Source organism: Vombatus ursinus, unplaced genomic scaffold, assembly GCF_900497805.2.
Source record: "Vombatus ursinus unplaced genomic scaffold, bare-nosed wombat genome assembly UNPS02014867.1, whole genome shotgun sequence".
In the NCBI taxonomy this organism is placed as follows: Eukaryota; Metazoa; Chordata; class Mammalia; order Diprotodontia; family Vombatidae; genus Vombatus; species Vombatus ursinus.
This window is the reverse complement of record NW_020954645.1, coordinates 773,186-787,193: the sequence shown is the minus strand read 5'-3', so window position 1 is coordinate 787,193 and position 14,008 is coordinate 773,186. Positions and strand designations below refer to the sequence as shown.

The 14,008-nt window shown below is 46.9% G+C and overlaps 1 protein-coding gene across 1 annotated transcript in view; it reads right to left on the bottom strand.

The window, feature by feature from the left end:
- The window catches only part of WNT9A (Wnt family member 9A), an 85,152-nt gene that overhangs the window by 8,930 nt on the left and 62,214 nt on the right, over positions 1-14,008 (bottom strand). Inside the window, exon 3 of the mRNA XM_027842205.1 lies at positions 4,573-4,835. Within this exon, the coding sequence (XP_027698006.1) occupies positions 4,573-4,835 (263 nt within the window). The remainder of the gene's footprint in view (positions 1-4,572; positions 4,836-14,008) is intronic.

The window sequence follows — 14,008 nt, the reverse complement described above, 5'->3', positions numbered from 1 at the left end:
AAGGAACCTCGAAGGCTATCTAGAGCAACTCCCTTCAAAAAAAAAAAAAAAAAGGAAATTGAGACCTGGAAATGTTAAATAACTTGCTCAAAGTCACCCAGCTAGCTAGTTAATAGCAAAGTCAGACCTCGAACCCAGGTCTCCTAACTCAAAGCTGACTGTTTTCCCCGCTATAGCACACTGCTGAGTATCAAAATAGAACAACAGTTTAAGAAAGGGAACATCCCAGAAAGGAGGCTGCGAAAACGGACCCCGAGAACCTCCCCCCGTCCAGTTCCTTGTCCTTGTCCGAGGCCAGCCATGCTCCAGGGGCCAGACCTAGCTCAGGAAAGGGCAGGCTTCCTAGGGGGATTAGGGGGCTTGGGAACGCTCTCTGAGACGGGAGTAGGGAAAGGAGTCACGTTTGATGATGCTTTGCTGAGAAACCTGGACGAATTTAATTAAAACATCACTTATCCTGGCCCGGTGGAACTAATTGAGTGCTTTTAATATTCTGACTTTTCATTAATAGGTTACAAAAGAGTCATAGTCTGGAGGGGCTTGGGGTGGGGTAAGGGGCAAGAGAGACAAGAAAGGAAACTGGGCCTTTCTGATTTAATCTGCACTCGAGACCACCCTCCCCAGCAACGGGGCTGGAGACCCCGTCACCTCCCCTTAAACAGCTGAAGGCGGGAGAGGGGCTTTGGCAGAGAAAGGGGGGAAATTGGTTTTTTAATAAGTGGGTAATTCAGAACTTCTGCTTCCCAATAAAAGAGAGCTCACAGAAGTCCTCACTCTAATTACCTCATCTTCACACCAGACAAGCTGGGTCTTTCATTAGCTATTGAGGTCATATGGCAGGCACTTAGCAGGACATGACAGGTCTGATGGACTCCTGGGCTGGGGGCACCACTGGGGGATAGATTAGGAGGGAGAAAGTATGTGAAGGGGAAAGAAAATGCTCTGGACTCCTTGGAAAAGGCCAGCCTCCCCCCAGCTAGAGACACACAGCCCCTGTCTGGGGGTAGGGGGTGGGGGTGGGGAGGGAGGAGGGCTGTGTTGTCCCGGGGATTACTGGCTCAGTTACGAAGCCTTCCCCCATCCCCCGGCTCAGCACCACGGGGCCTATTCCAAAGACAAGCCAGCCGGCAGGCGGGAAACAGGGAAAAAGCATGCTGTCAGGGAGATGGGGAGAGACCACCGGCGTGGTCGGGCTCTTCTCCTCACAGGGCTAGCGCCAAAAGCCCGGGAGCTCCCCGCAGAGACCTGGCAGATTGGGTAATGACAACCTGGCCACATAATCACGGCGGGCAGCCTCAAAAAGGAAGAGAATCGTCGTCATCAGCACCATAGCTCCCATTTCTTTAAGGCTTGCAAAATGTTCTCCTTACAATGACCCTGCAGAGCACACAGTGCAAAGCTCATTCTTCCAATTTCATGGAGGGAGAAACCAATTCAGGAAGCCAGCCTGGCTATAGTGGAAACATTGATTTTGGAACCAAAAGGCTTGGAATTCGAATCCCAACTCAGCTGCCTCTGTGACTTTGAGGAAGTCATTTACCTCCCTTATCTGTAAAATTAGGGGGTTGTGGTCAGTCGGTAATGAGCATTTATTAAGCACTTACTGTGTACCAGGCATTGGGCTAAGCACTAGGGATATGAAGAAAGGGAGATTAGATAATGGTCTACAGATCACGACCCAGGGGTCACACAACCGGTAAATATCCATGCCAGGACTGCTGACTAATGATTTTTTTCTCCTACAACACACTGCTTCTATATTATACCAATAAATCACAGAATTCAACTCAGTAAATCTCTAATCCCACTCCCCCTCCCATACCCAAGTCCTACCTACCAGCACAGAGTCCAGTGGGACTATCTCCTCCCTTTTTCTGGACATTATGCTGACCGAGGATGGTGAGAGCCTTTTTTTTTTTTAAAGCAACTGCTGTCATTGAGCACCTACCCCTGTCTTTTTCCACATTAGCAGCTGGTAAACAGACTCCACCCCCTCCCATCTTGTTCCTAGACAGTAGATCGTTTTTTCATCTAAATGTTAAACTTCATATTTATCTGTGTTTAATTCTATCTGCCTCCACTGAAATCCTGCTCCATCAACTTCTCCTGGGACCAACAACTTTACCTCTGGCAGCTCTTAGCAAACTAGAAGGTCTTTGAGTACAGGCCAGAGGCGGCTAAGTTGGTCAGTCCTGAGACAACAGACATACAGGCTAAGTTCGAGGAGGCTCATCACCAGAAGCATAGCCACAGGGTGGTGACTTTTTTGGCCACAGCAAATCATGGAACTGTCTATTAAGGTATACAGGGGCTATGGTTTGTCTTAGTAGAGCAAAGCTGGGGATCTATTCAGATGAAATCATAGATCTCTGGAAAAGCTTCATCTTAAGGGCAGCTTGGTGGTGCAGTGGATAGAACACCAGCCCTGGGAGTCAGGAGGACCCGAGTTCAAACCTGTCCTCAGACACTTGACACTTACTAGCAGTGTGACCCTGAGCAAGTCACTTAACCTCTGTCTGCCTCAGTTTCCTCATCTGTAAAATGGGGGATATAATAATAGCATCTGCCTCCCAGGGATGTAATGAGCATCAAATGACACAATATTTGTAAAGTGTTTCCCAAATCTTAAAGTGCTATGTAAATGCTAGCTATTGTTGTTATCATTATTATTAATTATAGACTTAGCTATGCCACTAACTCACTGAGTTGGGCAAGAGAATTTGAGCCTTTATTTCTCTATAAAAAAAGAGTCTTAGACTCGATGATTTCTAAGCTCGTTTTTGGTGCTTATATTATTAATATTGTTATTATTTTTATTACTAATGATAACAACCATCACCATATAGTTAGATCATGCTTTAATGTTTACAAAGCACTTATATTTATTTTTTTTTACTTACGTTTATTCTTACGACAATCCTGTCAGACGATGACTATTGGTATTACTGTTCCCATTTTACAGATGAGGAAACTCAGGCTTAGAGAGCAAAGTGCTTTGCCCATGGTCACCTAGCTGAGTGTCAGAAATGAGATTCAAACCCAGATCTCTCCTAGCTACAAGTCAAATACATCATACTAGTTGCAGGTCACATTCTGGGGTCTTGTTAACATTCTATGTTCTATGCCTTTAGAGGTAGTAGGGAAAAGTCAGTGAAGAGGGAGTCAAAAGACCTCGCTTAATAGAGGGACAAATCATTTCATCACAAACAAACACACCAAAAAAATCACAGTTTTTTCCCTTTTGTAAAATGAGGTAGACTGCATTATACAAATTTTAAGGTTCCTTCCAACCCTAATATTTCATGTTTTATGGTCTCTACCATTTCTGACATTCCATGACCTAAGGTCACTAACAGTTCTGACCTTTTATGTTCTAAATTTTGGTGGGTACCTACTGTATACCCAGCTCAGGAGGGATTGAAGGAAAGGAAAAGATAAGATTGCCACCCTCAGGAAGCTTAGAATCTAATTAGAGCAACAAGAAAGACACATAGAACAGGGAGATAATAAAGGCTATCGGCTCACAGAGGAGGGAAAAACCATCGTGGGCACAGAAGGTCAGAGAAGGCTTCTTAAAGAGGAAGTACTTGCACTAAGCCTCCAAGGATGAAGACGATTTGAGCAGTCGGGAGCTAAGGAGGACCTCCTGCAGCCACATGGGAAGGGAAGCAAGCCAAGACCTTCCACCATTTTGCCCTAACAATCTCTCCTACGAGTGAGAGGTGGATGGAAAGAGAGAGCACTCCTTGTTCTAGGCCACAGCCCACTTCCAGGCCCACAGTCATCCCATGCTGGTGACTCCAGAGAGAATGTATATAGGATAAACATGACCACATACTCCAAAGACAAATGAAAAGGTGAGGCTGAAGGAGCTTCCGGTTATAAATACTACAAACCCTAGGGTCCAAAGATCCCCGTTGTGACACGCCTCCTGAAGGCTCTCCCCTGTGGGATGTTTCTCTGTAACTCAAGGAAGCTACCCAGAAACACAAAAGAAATATCAGATATACACCATGGGTCACAAGGTAATTATACCATGGAAATAACATGGCATTTGAAATCAGAGGATCTAAGTTCAAATCCCAATGATACCACATACACTATGTATGACCTTGGGCATATATATACCAGTATGAAACCCTTCTGGGCCTCAGTTTTCCCCATATGTATAATGGGGAGTTTTGACTAGATCACTTTCCTGCTCTAAATCCAATCATCCTAAGGTAGGTGTGACCAGAGAATTGGGATGGTTCAAGGGGATCCATCTACACTTCTGGGAAAGGTATGACCCTGAAGGTGACTGGGGGAGAAATAGCATAGGAATATCCACAAGGACCAGGAACAATGGGTAGAGGTTACAAATTGGTAAATTTGGAATTGATGTCCCCAATCACTAGGGCTCTCCCAGAGTGGAATGGGCTGCCTTGGGAAGTGCTGGGAGGTACCCCCTCATTGGAGGTCTCCAAGGCTGGGGATCATCATCTGATGGGAATGTTATAGTGGGTCTTTAATTTAACTACCTGGCCACTCCTTCCATCCTTTCCTCCCGCTCTGCCAGGAGCCCCCACTCACCTTCATCCCCACCAAATTGTTGTGGAAGTCCACACGGGCACGCAGGTCCTTGCTGGACTTCTTCCCCAGGAACTCTTTGACAAACTTGTTACTGTACTTGAGGTTGTCCCCGCAGCCCCCCCACTGCCAGGCCTCCCGGTTCTCTAGATCCGGCGCCTCGTCGCAGGTGCAGCGCTCCAGGCGCCCAGCGCTGCATGCTTTAGCCAGGGCGTGGGTCAGGCCGGCTGAGGAGATGGCATAGAGGAAGGCGGTCTCCTTGAAGCCTACGCAGCAGGGGGACAGAAGGGCAGAGGCCCAGGTTAGCAATATTCACATCCTTACCTGCTGCATGACTAAATCCCCATCAATGGGCCTTGGTTTGCTCATCTGTAAAATTAGCAGGTTAGACTAGATCCATGGCCCCTAAGAGATCCCTTCCAGCTCTGACATTCAGGGCTTCTGTCTTGTCAGGGTCAAGCAGGATAAGAATTGGGGAAATTATTTCAATATGGAGGGTTGAAGAGACAATCCCCATTGGACCAGAGCTGTAGAGTTCTAAACAGTGTTTAGTGGAGGTATTATTTATAAGCTGAACAGAGTACAACTTGGGGGAGGGCTAGGAATAGCCAAGAGGCCTCTCAGAAAGTCCTATGCAAAGTCAGGAAAGTTGGCAGGCCTATATTCAGTGCCTTCCCACCTCCCCTATAGCAGGGTGTAAGACCACCTCCACTATATCATTTCTGCTCCCCTACCCCTAAAACTCCACACCAAAACTCAAACTTAGAAGAAAAAAGAAAGCTGATAACTCATACTAAAATGTTAGGGACTGATACAGGCTAAATGCTATCTCACCCAGCCTTAGCTCCACACTTAGAGGACTGTAGAATGCCAAAGCTGGAAGAGAATTCAGAATAAAAAATATGAGAACTGAAGGAGGCTAAGTGGTTTTGGCCAAAATAACACAGGTAGCAGAGTCAGGATTCAAATCCAGGCCCTTTTGCTATAAATTCTGTATGTGTATACATACATGTGTATGAACATACGTTGTGTATATGTGTATGTTTGTGTGCCGGGTTTGGAGTCAGGAAGACCCGAGTTCAAAACTGACCTCAGACACTTACTAGCTCTGGAACCCTGGGCAAGTCACTTAACTGTTTGCCTCAGTTTCCTCATCTGTAAAATGAACTGGAGAAGGAAATGGCAAACCACTCCAATATCCTTGCCAAGAAAACCCCAGACAGGATCATGAAGAGTTGGATATGACTAGAAACCACTGAACATGCGTGTGGTATGTGTATGTGTGTATATGTGTGGGGTGTATGTGTGTGTTTAACCACTCTAGGCAGCATCCCCAGAAACAAGACTAGTAGGTAGGAGGTGTAGGGAGAGGTGAGGGGGAGGAACCTTCCTACCACTTCTCAAACCACACCAGGTTGGCAGCCTGATGAATCCCTCATTTACTTCTTGCTGGCCTTGGTCTATCCAGCCATAAAGTGGGAGTATGGCTTCTTTGTTGATACCCACCCAAGGGCTTAAGACAAAAGAGAAACCCTGGGAAGGGGGAGGGGAGAGGAGGGGGCACACCATAGGGCAGAGAGAAAGGAAAGGTGGGAAAAGGGGAATGGGGAAGAGGGGGAAGAGTGAGAAGAGGAGAATTCTGCTTTGTGCTTAAGAGACAGTGAAGAGACAGGCTCTGTTTCCCAGGGCCAGGGCACCACAACCACCTCCCACCTTCCCCCTGTCCCTCCCAGGAGGGACCGGTAATACACACTCAGCATGTGTCCAGAGTCATCAGAAACCTAGGCCGGCCAGCCTGGAGCCCTCCCTACCCGGAGAAACCCGAGATGTACCACGGCCTCGAGTTCTCGCTGGGGCACCTCACAACCAGTCAGCAACTGCTCTTGCCAACCAGCTTGCCCTGCCCCCTCCTCCTCCCCCACTCTCCACCCCGCACCCGTCCCTTGGCCTAGGACGGCCAGGAGGAGGCAGCATTGTCTAACTTCAGGGGTAGGGGACCAACAGCAGGCCAGAAGACCCTCCCAGGCTAGCCAGAATACTGTAAACAGTAAGTATGCCCTCCGGCCCAGAGCAGTCCCTGGAGAACATAATTTTTTTAAAGGCTGACGAATCATTTTTCTCCCATAACAAGGCAGTGCAAAGGTCATTATCCCCATTTTACAGAGTGGGAAACTGATGCCTTGTGATATGACATAATGGGCTTAAGCCTAGTAAGCAGGTGAGCAGGAGTATAACCCAGCTCTTCTGAAGACCAGCGTCTCTCCTACAACAACCCGAAGTTCTCCTATTCACCCCCTCCTCTTCTGTTTCCTCAGCCACCATTGTCTGTACAGGACCTTGTTATAACCCACCTAGAAACATTGCACCCCAGTAGAAAGACCAGTGGAGTTAGAACCAGGACCCAAGTTTGAAACCTGCTTCTGATCTCACACTACCTCTGTGACTTTGGCGAAGTCCCTTTTCTTTACTGGGACTCACTTTATTGGTCTGTAAAATGGGAAGATTGAACTAAATGATCTTTAAGGTTCCCTTCCAATTCTGACTGATAGCCAGCCTTATGGCTCCTCTCTCCTCCAGCCTAACACATTATTCCACTAGGATTTTTTTTTTTTTAGCTCAGAGATCTGATCACATCACTCATAGTCACGAAGGCTCAAAAACCCTTCCAGAGCTCCCCGTGGCCTCCCAAGTACTTGTTAAGCTCCTGTGCCTAACGGTCAAGGCTTCCCACGAGCTGCAGCATCCACTTTTCCACACTTCTCACACAACACTCTTCCCTGAACTCTGAGCTCCATCCAAGTAGACAATCCTGTGTCCTCTCTCTCCCCCCAATTAATCCCCCTATTTCTCACCTCTGCACCAATGCTCAGGCTGTTTCTGAGGCCTAGAATGTCTTGCCTCCATATTTTCACCTGATGCGTTTTTATACATCTTTCAAAGCCCCCTCAAACACTCCCTTTTCCAAGAAGCCTTCCTTGATCTATCACTCCAACCACCATTCCACCCAGTAATGGCATCCTCTACTTCAACCCTCATACAGACTTACTACTGCAATATATCTTGTAGTTATTGGCCATTTTTACATTGGCCCTAGAGCCTATCCCAGGCTTGGCCCATAGAAGGTGCTTCCTAGCAAGCATGGAACCCAAACCCCTTATTTTATAAATAAGAAGATAACCGAGGCCCTGAGCAGAGGAAGGGACTTGCCCCAAAAGGGTAGAGGGAAAACCAGCTCTCTCAGTTATTCAAGAAGGAGAGATCTCAGAATTGGAGGAAGGGATGCACCAACAGGTCCAGGCAGTCCCCGAGACCCTCACAGAAGAGCTCCCCAAACCACCAAGAGGTACCTGAAATTCTTGAAGTGAAGCACCATCCTGTTAGCTGAAGTTTTTGATTCTTAACCCAACGTAGATTCTGGGAGGAGGAGTATGCTTGTAACGAACAGCTAGACTTGGAATAAGGAAAACCTAGTTCTGAAGCCATCCCAGAACCTTACTATCTGTGTGACCCTGGGCAAGTCATTTAACCCCTCAGGAATCTGTTTCCTCATCTGTAAAGTGAGGGGATTGGACCTTCTAGCTCTAAATCTATAAGCCTTTGATGAATAATCAATAACCCTGAATCAATCATCCATAACGACTCTGCCAAATGACCTTTAAAGTCTGTGATCAATAGCTCTGAGGCTCAGCTTCAATTCCCCAAATATTTCTTAAACCCTTACTGAGGATAAAATTCTGTGCTGCTGGGGGAGATGCATAGACGTGGTTGATCCTTATCCTCTCATTCCAGAAGAAGGTCAAGACACAAACATGGCTACTGTTGCATAATAACATATATTATTATAGTTAAATATATCAGAGATGTAAAAAAAAGTGCAGCCTAAAGTTGGGACAGTTTCCTGGAGAAGTTGACATTTGAAGTGGATTTAGTGAATGGGTAAGAATTTCAACAATCAAAAATAGGAAGGGCTCGAGTACAGTCCAGGAGGTCCAATGCCCACAGTGCAACAAATCTGTGTCGCAGAAACAATATGGCCCTAGGGAGACCTGCTGGAGTCTCAGCTGCTGCTTTGCAGCTGTGGAACCTGGAACAAGACCCTTGTCAAATTAAGGGGCCAGACTACAAGAACCATCTCTAAGGTCCCTCCTCGCTCTAGCCTTCCATCCTTTTTCCTAGAGTGGGTTGTAATGAGGGACAGCTGGAGAGAACACAAGAGTGCAAAATGAAGACAATGGGGCAAAGTGCACCAATCAGGAAGGGGAAGATGGTCTACCTTTTTACCCATAGTATCAGCCCAGGTAAGCAAAAACTAGAGTGTAAGAGATGGGTAGCAGGTACCCACACACTTGCCACCTAGTTCCCTTGGGTAACTTAGGGCCTGGGTTTATTAGACCAGGCTCCAACCCTAACTGGGTACCTCTGGTTCCCCCAAATATTCCCCCAACATTTCCCTGGAGCATCTTCCCACCCCTTTTGTCCCTGTTTCATCCCCACTCGGCTTTTAAAGTCCATCTCCAATGGGGCCACCTCCTTGGAGAAGTCTTCCTTTGCTTTGCCCAGTTAGTAACAAAACATCCTCTCCAATCTCAGACTTCACCTGTACCTCTCTGATGAACTCGCCTTGAAATACTGCATAGTTATCTGAATGTCACATTCACCCTACTAAACTAAGTCATAAGAGGCCAGGGAAGCAAGACTCTGTGTCTATCTAAACCTCCTGTGTCCCCTTCCCTGAAACACAAAGAGACGTTTGTTTAAACTGAAGCATACAAGGAGAAAGTCTTTTGCCAAAGGCAAGGTGTCTCAGCTGAAAGGAGAAAAATTCCAGGTAAGTAGGACAGGATTCAGCAAGGCCTAGGGCTAAAGGCCCCATCTTTTAATTTTAACTTCTGTCCTCAGTCCCTTTCCCCAGTTGCCAGAAGCCCTAAGGGACAGATGTATATGAAAGCAGGTAGAACCACTTCCCCCTTATCTATCCTCACCCATAATCCATTTGTGCACACATCCCAGATTGTCCATCCTATCTCAGGTTCCCTTAGCCTTTGCCTGGCTGTGGACGAAGTGTGATTGTGGACTGTGGGGAAAGGGCTCCTTCTGTTCCAAATGTCTTCTAACAGAATCATAACCCACAGACCATCAGAGCTGGAAGAGACCTTAGAGGCCATTGAATCCAACCCTCTTATTTTATTGATGAGGAAACTGAGGCTCAGTGACCTTCCCAGAGCGTCATATCCAGTAAATTTCTGGGGCTTTCTCGGCCAAGGGCTTGCTTCCTAAGGGCTTCCATTATTCTCTCCACCACACCACTCATTTTTACAGCACGAGAAGTTGAGGCCCAGAGAGTAAAAGAGACTTCCCAAGGACATGCAACTAGCCAGTGTCCAGGATATGATTAGAACTCATATCTCCTCACTTCAGATTCAAGGCTTTTCTCATTATACCCTGCTAGCTTGAGAAAGAAATCTCAAAGTCCCTCTTCCCAGCTCCAAGGGAAGCCCGAGTTCTAGCTTCAGGACCCAACTGTGCCTCCATCTTCAATTATGATTTCTAGATTTCCATCAGAGTCTGTGGCCCTCCAAAGTGTGGTGGGTCCTGGTGGGTGTGTGCACGGGTGTGAAGGTTGGATGGATGAGGAGATATGGAGCTTCTTGCTTAAATAAAAGGCTCTCAAACCATCAGTATTCACTTAGATTTTTTTTTTCTTTGTAAGGCGCAGGGGTGGGAGGGTGCATGTGTACATGTATGCATGCACACGTGTATATAGTTATATGCATGTGTATATACACATGTACACTCATTAATTTGCTCAGATATCGCCATTAAAGTTAGAAAGGACCCAAGAGGCCATCAAGTCCAGGGGTTCTTTTTAAAAACATATACATTTTTTCAAGTTGATTTAAAATTTTTTAGTCCATAAAAAGTAACAAAAAAAATTATTTGATAACTGATTTTAAAATATTAATTTCCTCTGTAATCCTATGTGTTTTGTTTTATGCATTTAAAGACGATTCAGAAAAGGGGCCCATAGTCTTCATGAGACATTGCCCAAGGGAGCCCCATGACACACACAGGTTAAGAACTCCTCGACTAGTCCAGACCTTTCCTTTTAAAGAGGTATAAAGGGAGGCCTAGAGAATGGGGCAGCTAGGTGGCACAGTGGAGTCAGAAAGATTCCTCTTCCTGAGTTCAAATCTGGCCTCAGACGCTTACTAGCTGTGTGACCCTGGGCAAGTCGTTTAACCCTGCTGGCCTCAGTTTCCTCATCTATAAAGTGAACTGGCCAAAGAAAAGGCAAACCACTCCAGCGTCTTTACCAGGAAAACCCCAAAATGGGATCATGAAGACTCTGAAATGACCAAACAATGACAGGGAATGGAAATGACTTGACCAAAATGACACAGATTGTCAACAACAAAGCCAAGACTCCTGTTCTATGGAGGGCACCATCCCCTGTTACTTGACCATATGAGAAAGAAGACAATCAGGATGACGAACCTGGAGATCTTGCCGTACATTAATCAACAAAAAGAACTGGGAAGGCTTATTTAGCCTGGAGAAGACTTGGGTGGGGAACAGGAGGCTATGTGTGATGATAGCTGTCTTCAAGTATTGGAAAAGCTGCCATGTGGGAGAGACCAGTGGTTCAAAGAACACTGAACCTGGAGTCGCAGGACCCGAGTTCGAATTCTGACTCTGGCGCTTAGTGTTTGTGTGACCTTAGTCAAGTCATTTAACCCCCTGAACCTCAGTTTCCTCATCTGTCAAATGGAGTGGGGGGAGAGCAATGATTTCTAAGGTCCTTTCCAGCTCCAGATCTTTGATCCTGTGATGAGATTTGCTCTTCTTGACTCCAGAAGGAACAACAAGGTGGGTGGCATGGGCCAGGGCAACAGCTCCCAATTCCCTGGGTTTTTGAGGTCTCTAGAGCCCACCTCTCACAATGATCCTTTGCGAGGCTCGTCATTTCACAGATGCTGACGCCTCAGAAGGACATTGTGGGGCTCACATAGGCCGAGAAAAGGGGCTTTGATAAGTCAAGAACATAAGACAAATGCGAGGGACGGTGCTACCTGAGGAAAAGAGAGAAATGTGTAGCCAGAGAAGATCAGGAGAAAGTCCAATGAAGGAAAAGAAGGAGGAGGATAGTGACCCCAGGGACTTGGGGACAAAGACTCTGGCTCAGGTCCCACCCCTAAGGCTTGTATGACGGTGGTCAAGCCACTTGGCCTCTGTAGACCCACCCTGCCTACACCCCCTCCCCAGGGCTGTTATAAGGATCAGATGAGATGAAAGGGTAAGAGGAAATCTGGAAACCATAACGTGTTATATGAATAACAGTCACTTGTTCTGAAGGACTCTGGACCCGAGCACCAGGAAGACACAGCCGCTTGGAGTTCTTCGAGGGCTGCCTAAGGGGTAATCTCTCTTGAACCTGAAGGCTATGCCTGGAGAAACAATTCAAAGGGTCACAGATTCCTCGAAGTGGCTAAGCTAAGTAGAACTCTGGAAAAAAAAAATTTTTTTAATTAAATTGGACTATGCTAGGCTGCATGACTATGCCATCTATCTATAACTTGGCCTGTGTCTAGCTGGTACTCAAATTTTTAGTCGTTATGTGATTTTACACAGTCAGGCCAGAATAAGAGAACAATGATTTATTAATGGACCTACTAAACAGTATTGTTTAGGGATTTTACAAATATCACTTCATTTTTTAATAATATATCCTGAAGCAAGGTATGAACCCAGGTCTTTGTGATTCCAAATCCAGCACTCTATCCCCAATACCAAGAGGGAATCAGAAGCTCAGAGAGTGAAAGGGACTTCCCCAAGGTCACATAGCTAGTAAGTATCAGAAGCAGGATTTGGGGCCAAGGGCTTCTTGGCTTCCATCAAGAGGCCCAGAGAATGAAAGGGACCTCCCCAAGGTCACACAGCTAGTAATTATTGGAAGCAAGATTGGGGCCACGGACTTCCTATCTTCCATCACTCTCTCCACCATACCACTCCTTTTTACAGCATGGGAAGCTGAGGCCAAGTGAATAAAAGAGACTTCCCAAGGACCCACAACTAGCTAGTGTCCAGGGTGAGATTCTCCTCACTTCACATTCACGGCTTTATTAAGCAAGGATTTGTTAAGCACCTACTAATCAGTAGTATATAGGGGATTTACAAATATTACGTCAGTTTTATTTTAGTATCCCCAATTTTACAGATGGGGAAACCGAGGCAGAGAGAGATCAAGTGACTTGCCCAGGGTCACTGAGGCTAGATTTGAACTCAACTCAAGTCTTCTTGACATTGGGCCCAGTGTTTCTAGCCACAGCACCACATAGTTCCCTACACCTGAAAGGGATCTGAAAGTCCAATCCTAATGTGGCCTGACCCTTTTGTTTTAGAAGGTAAGCTCCTTGAGGGCAGAGCCCATGTCACTTTCTCACATCTGTTTCCTTAGCATCTACCATCATTCCTGGCACATAGAAGGCACATAATAAATGTTTGTTGATGGATTGCACTCATGTGAAGAGACCCATGATTACACACAGAGTGAGTGATAAAGTCAGCAATCTCCACACTCAAAGCCATTTACCATGCTCTTAAAACACTGGCTCAAGGTGACATTTGCAAATGACTTCATGGAGGAGAGTGAAGACCCAGGGCTTTAGCCTCAGAAAGGAAAGCTCCCTTCTTTGAGGCCCTTGGGTGTACCAGCTGCAGACATGACCAGCAGCAAATATTTATTTCATCACCCGTAGGCCATGCCAGCTTCACGCTCTGCAGCCATCTGCCCAGTCGATGTGTGGCCCAGCTCAAGCAGGGGATAACGAAGGCCTGGACCAGGGAGTCCTAGCCCAGCAGCTCACAGGCATCTCATTTATCAATTAGAGGAGAGGGCAGATCTTCTCTAAGGTGCCTTCCAGCTCTAACCTCCACGATCCTTCGGCATCCAATCGCCACCCTACCAGGGCAAACGGCTTTGACCATTCTACCCTGGATGAGGCCCAACAGGTGGATGGTGGTAGGGGAGGGCACAGGGTATGTGCCCAGGAAAGGGTGCCATCCCCCAGGGGAGAGAACAGCACATCCTGGGCCCCTCGATACCCAGCACGTCAGGAACGTTGATCCCCATCCCCTGACAGCTGAACGGAAGCTCACATACCATTGCCCTCCGACCGCCCTCCCCTTCCCCCCCCAGGCCGCAGCCTTCGCTCTTCTGGTCCTGCATTGAGTTTGGGGCTGGGACAGGGGGAAATTGGGGTACAGAATAGGGAGGTAGGTCTCCTGTCAACTCCCCTCCCTTTTCCAACCCCATTTGTCTCCCTCCTCCTTCCTCCTGCCCCAGGGAGACTTTCTACGAGAAACTGTTCCTCGTCAGACATAAGGAAGTTTGATCTCCAAGTTGTTCCCAAGGGCCCCTCTCCAGACCTGCCCTGCCTCC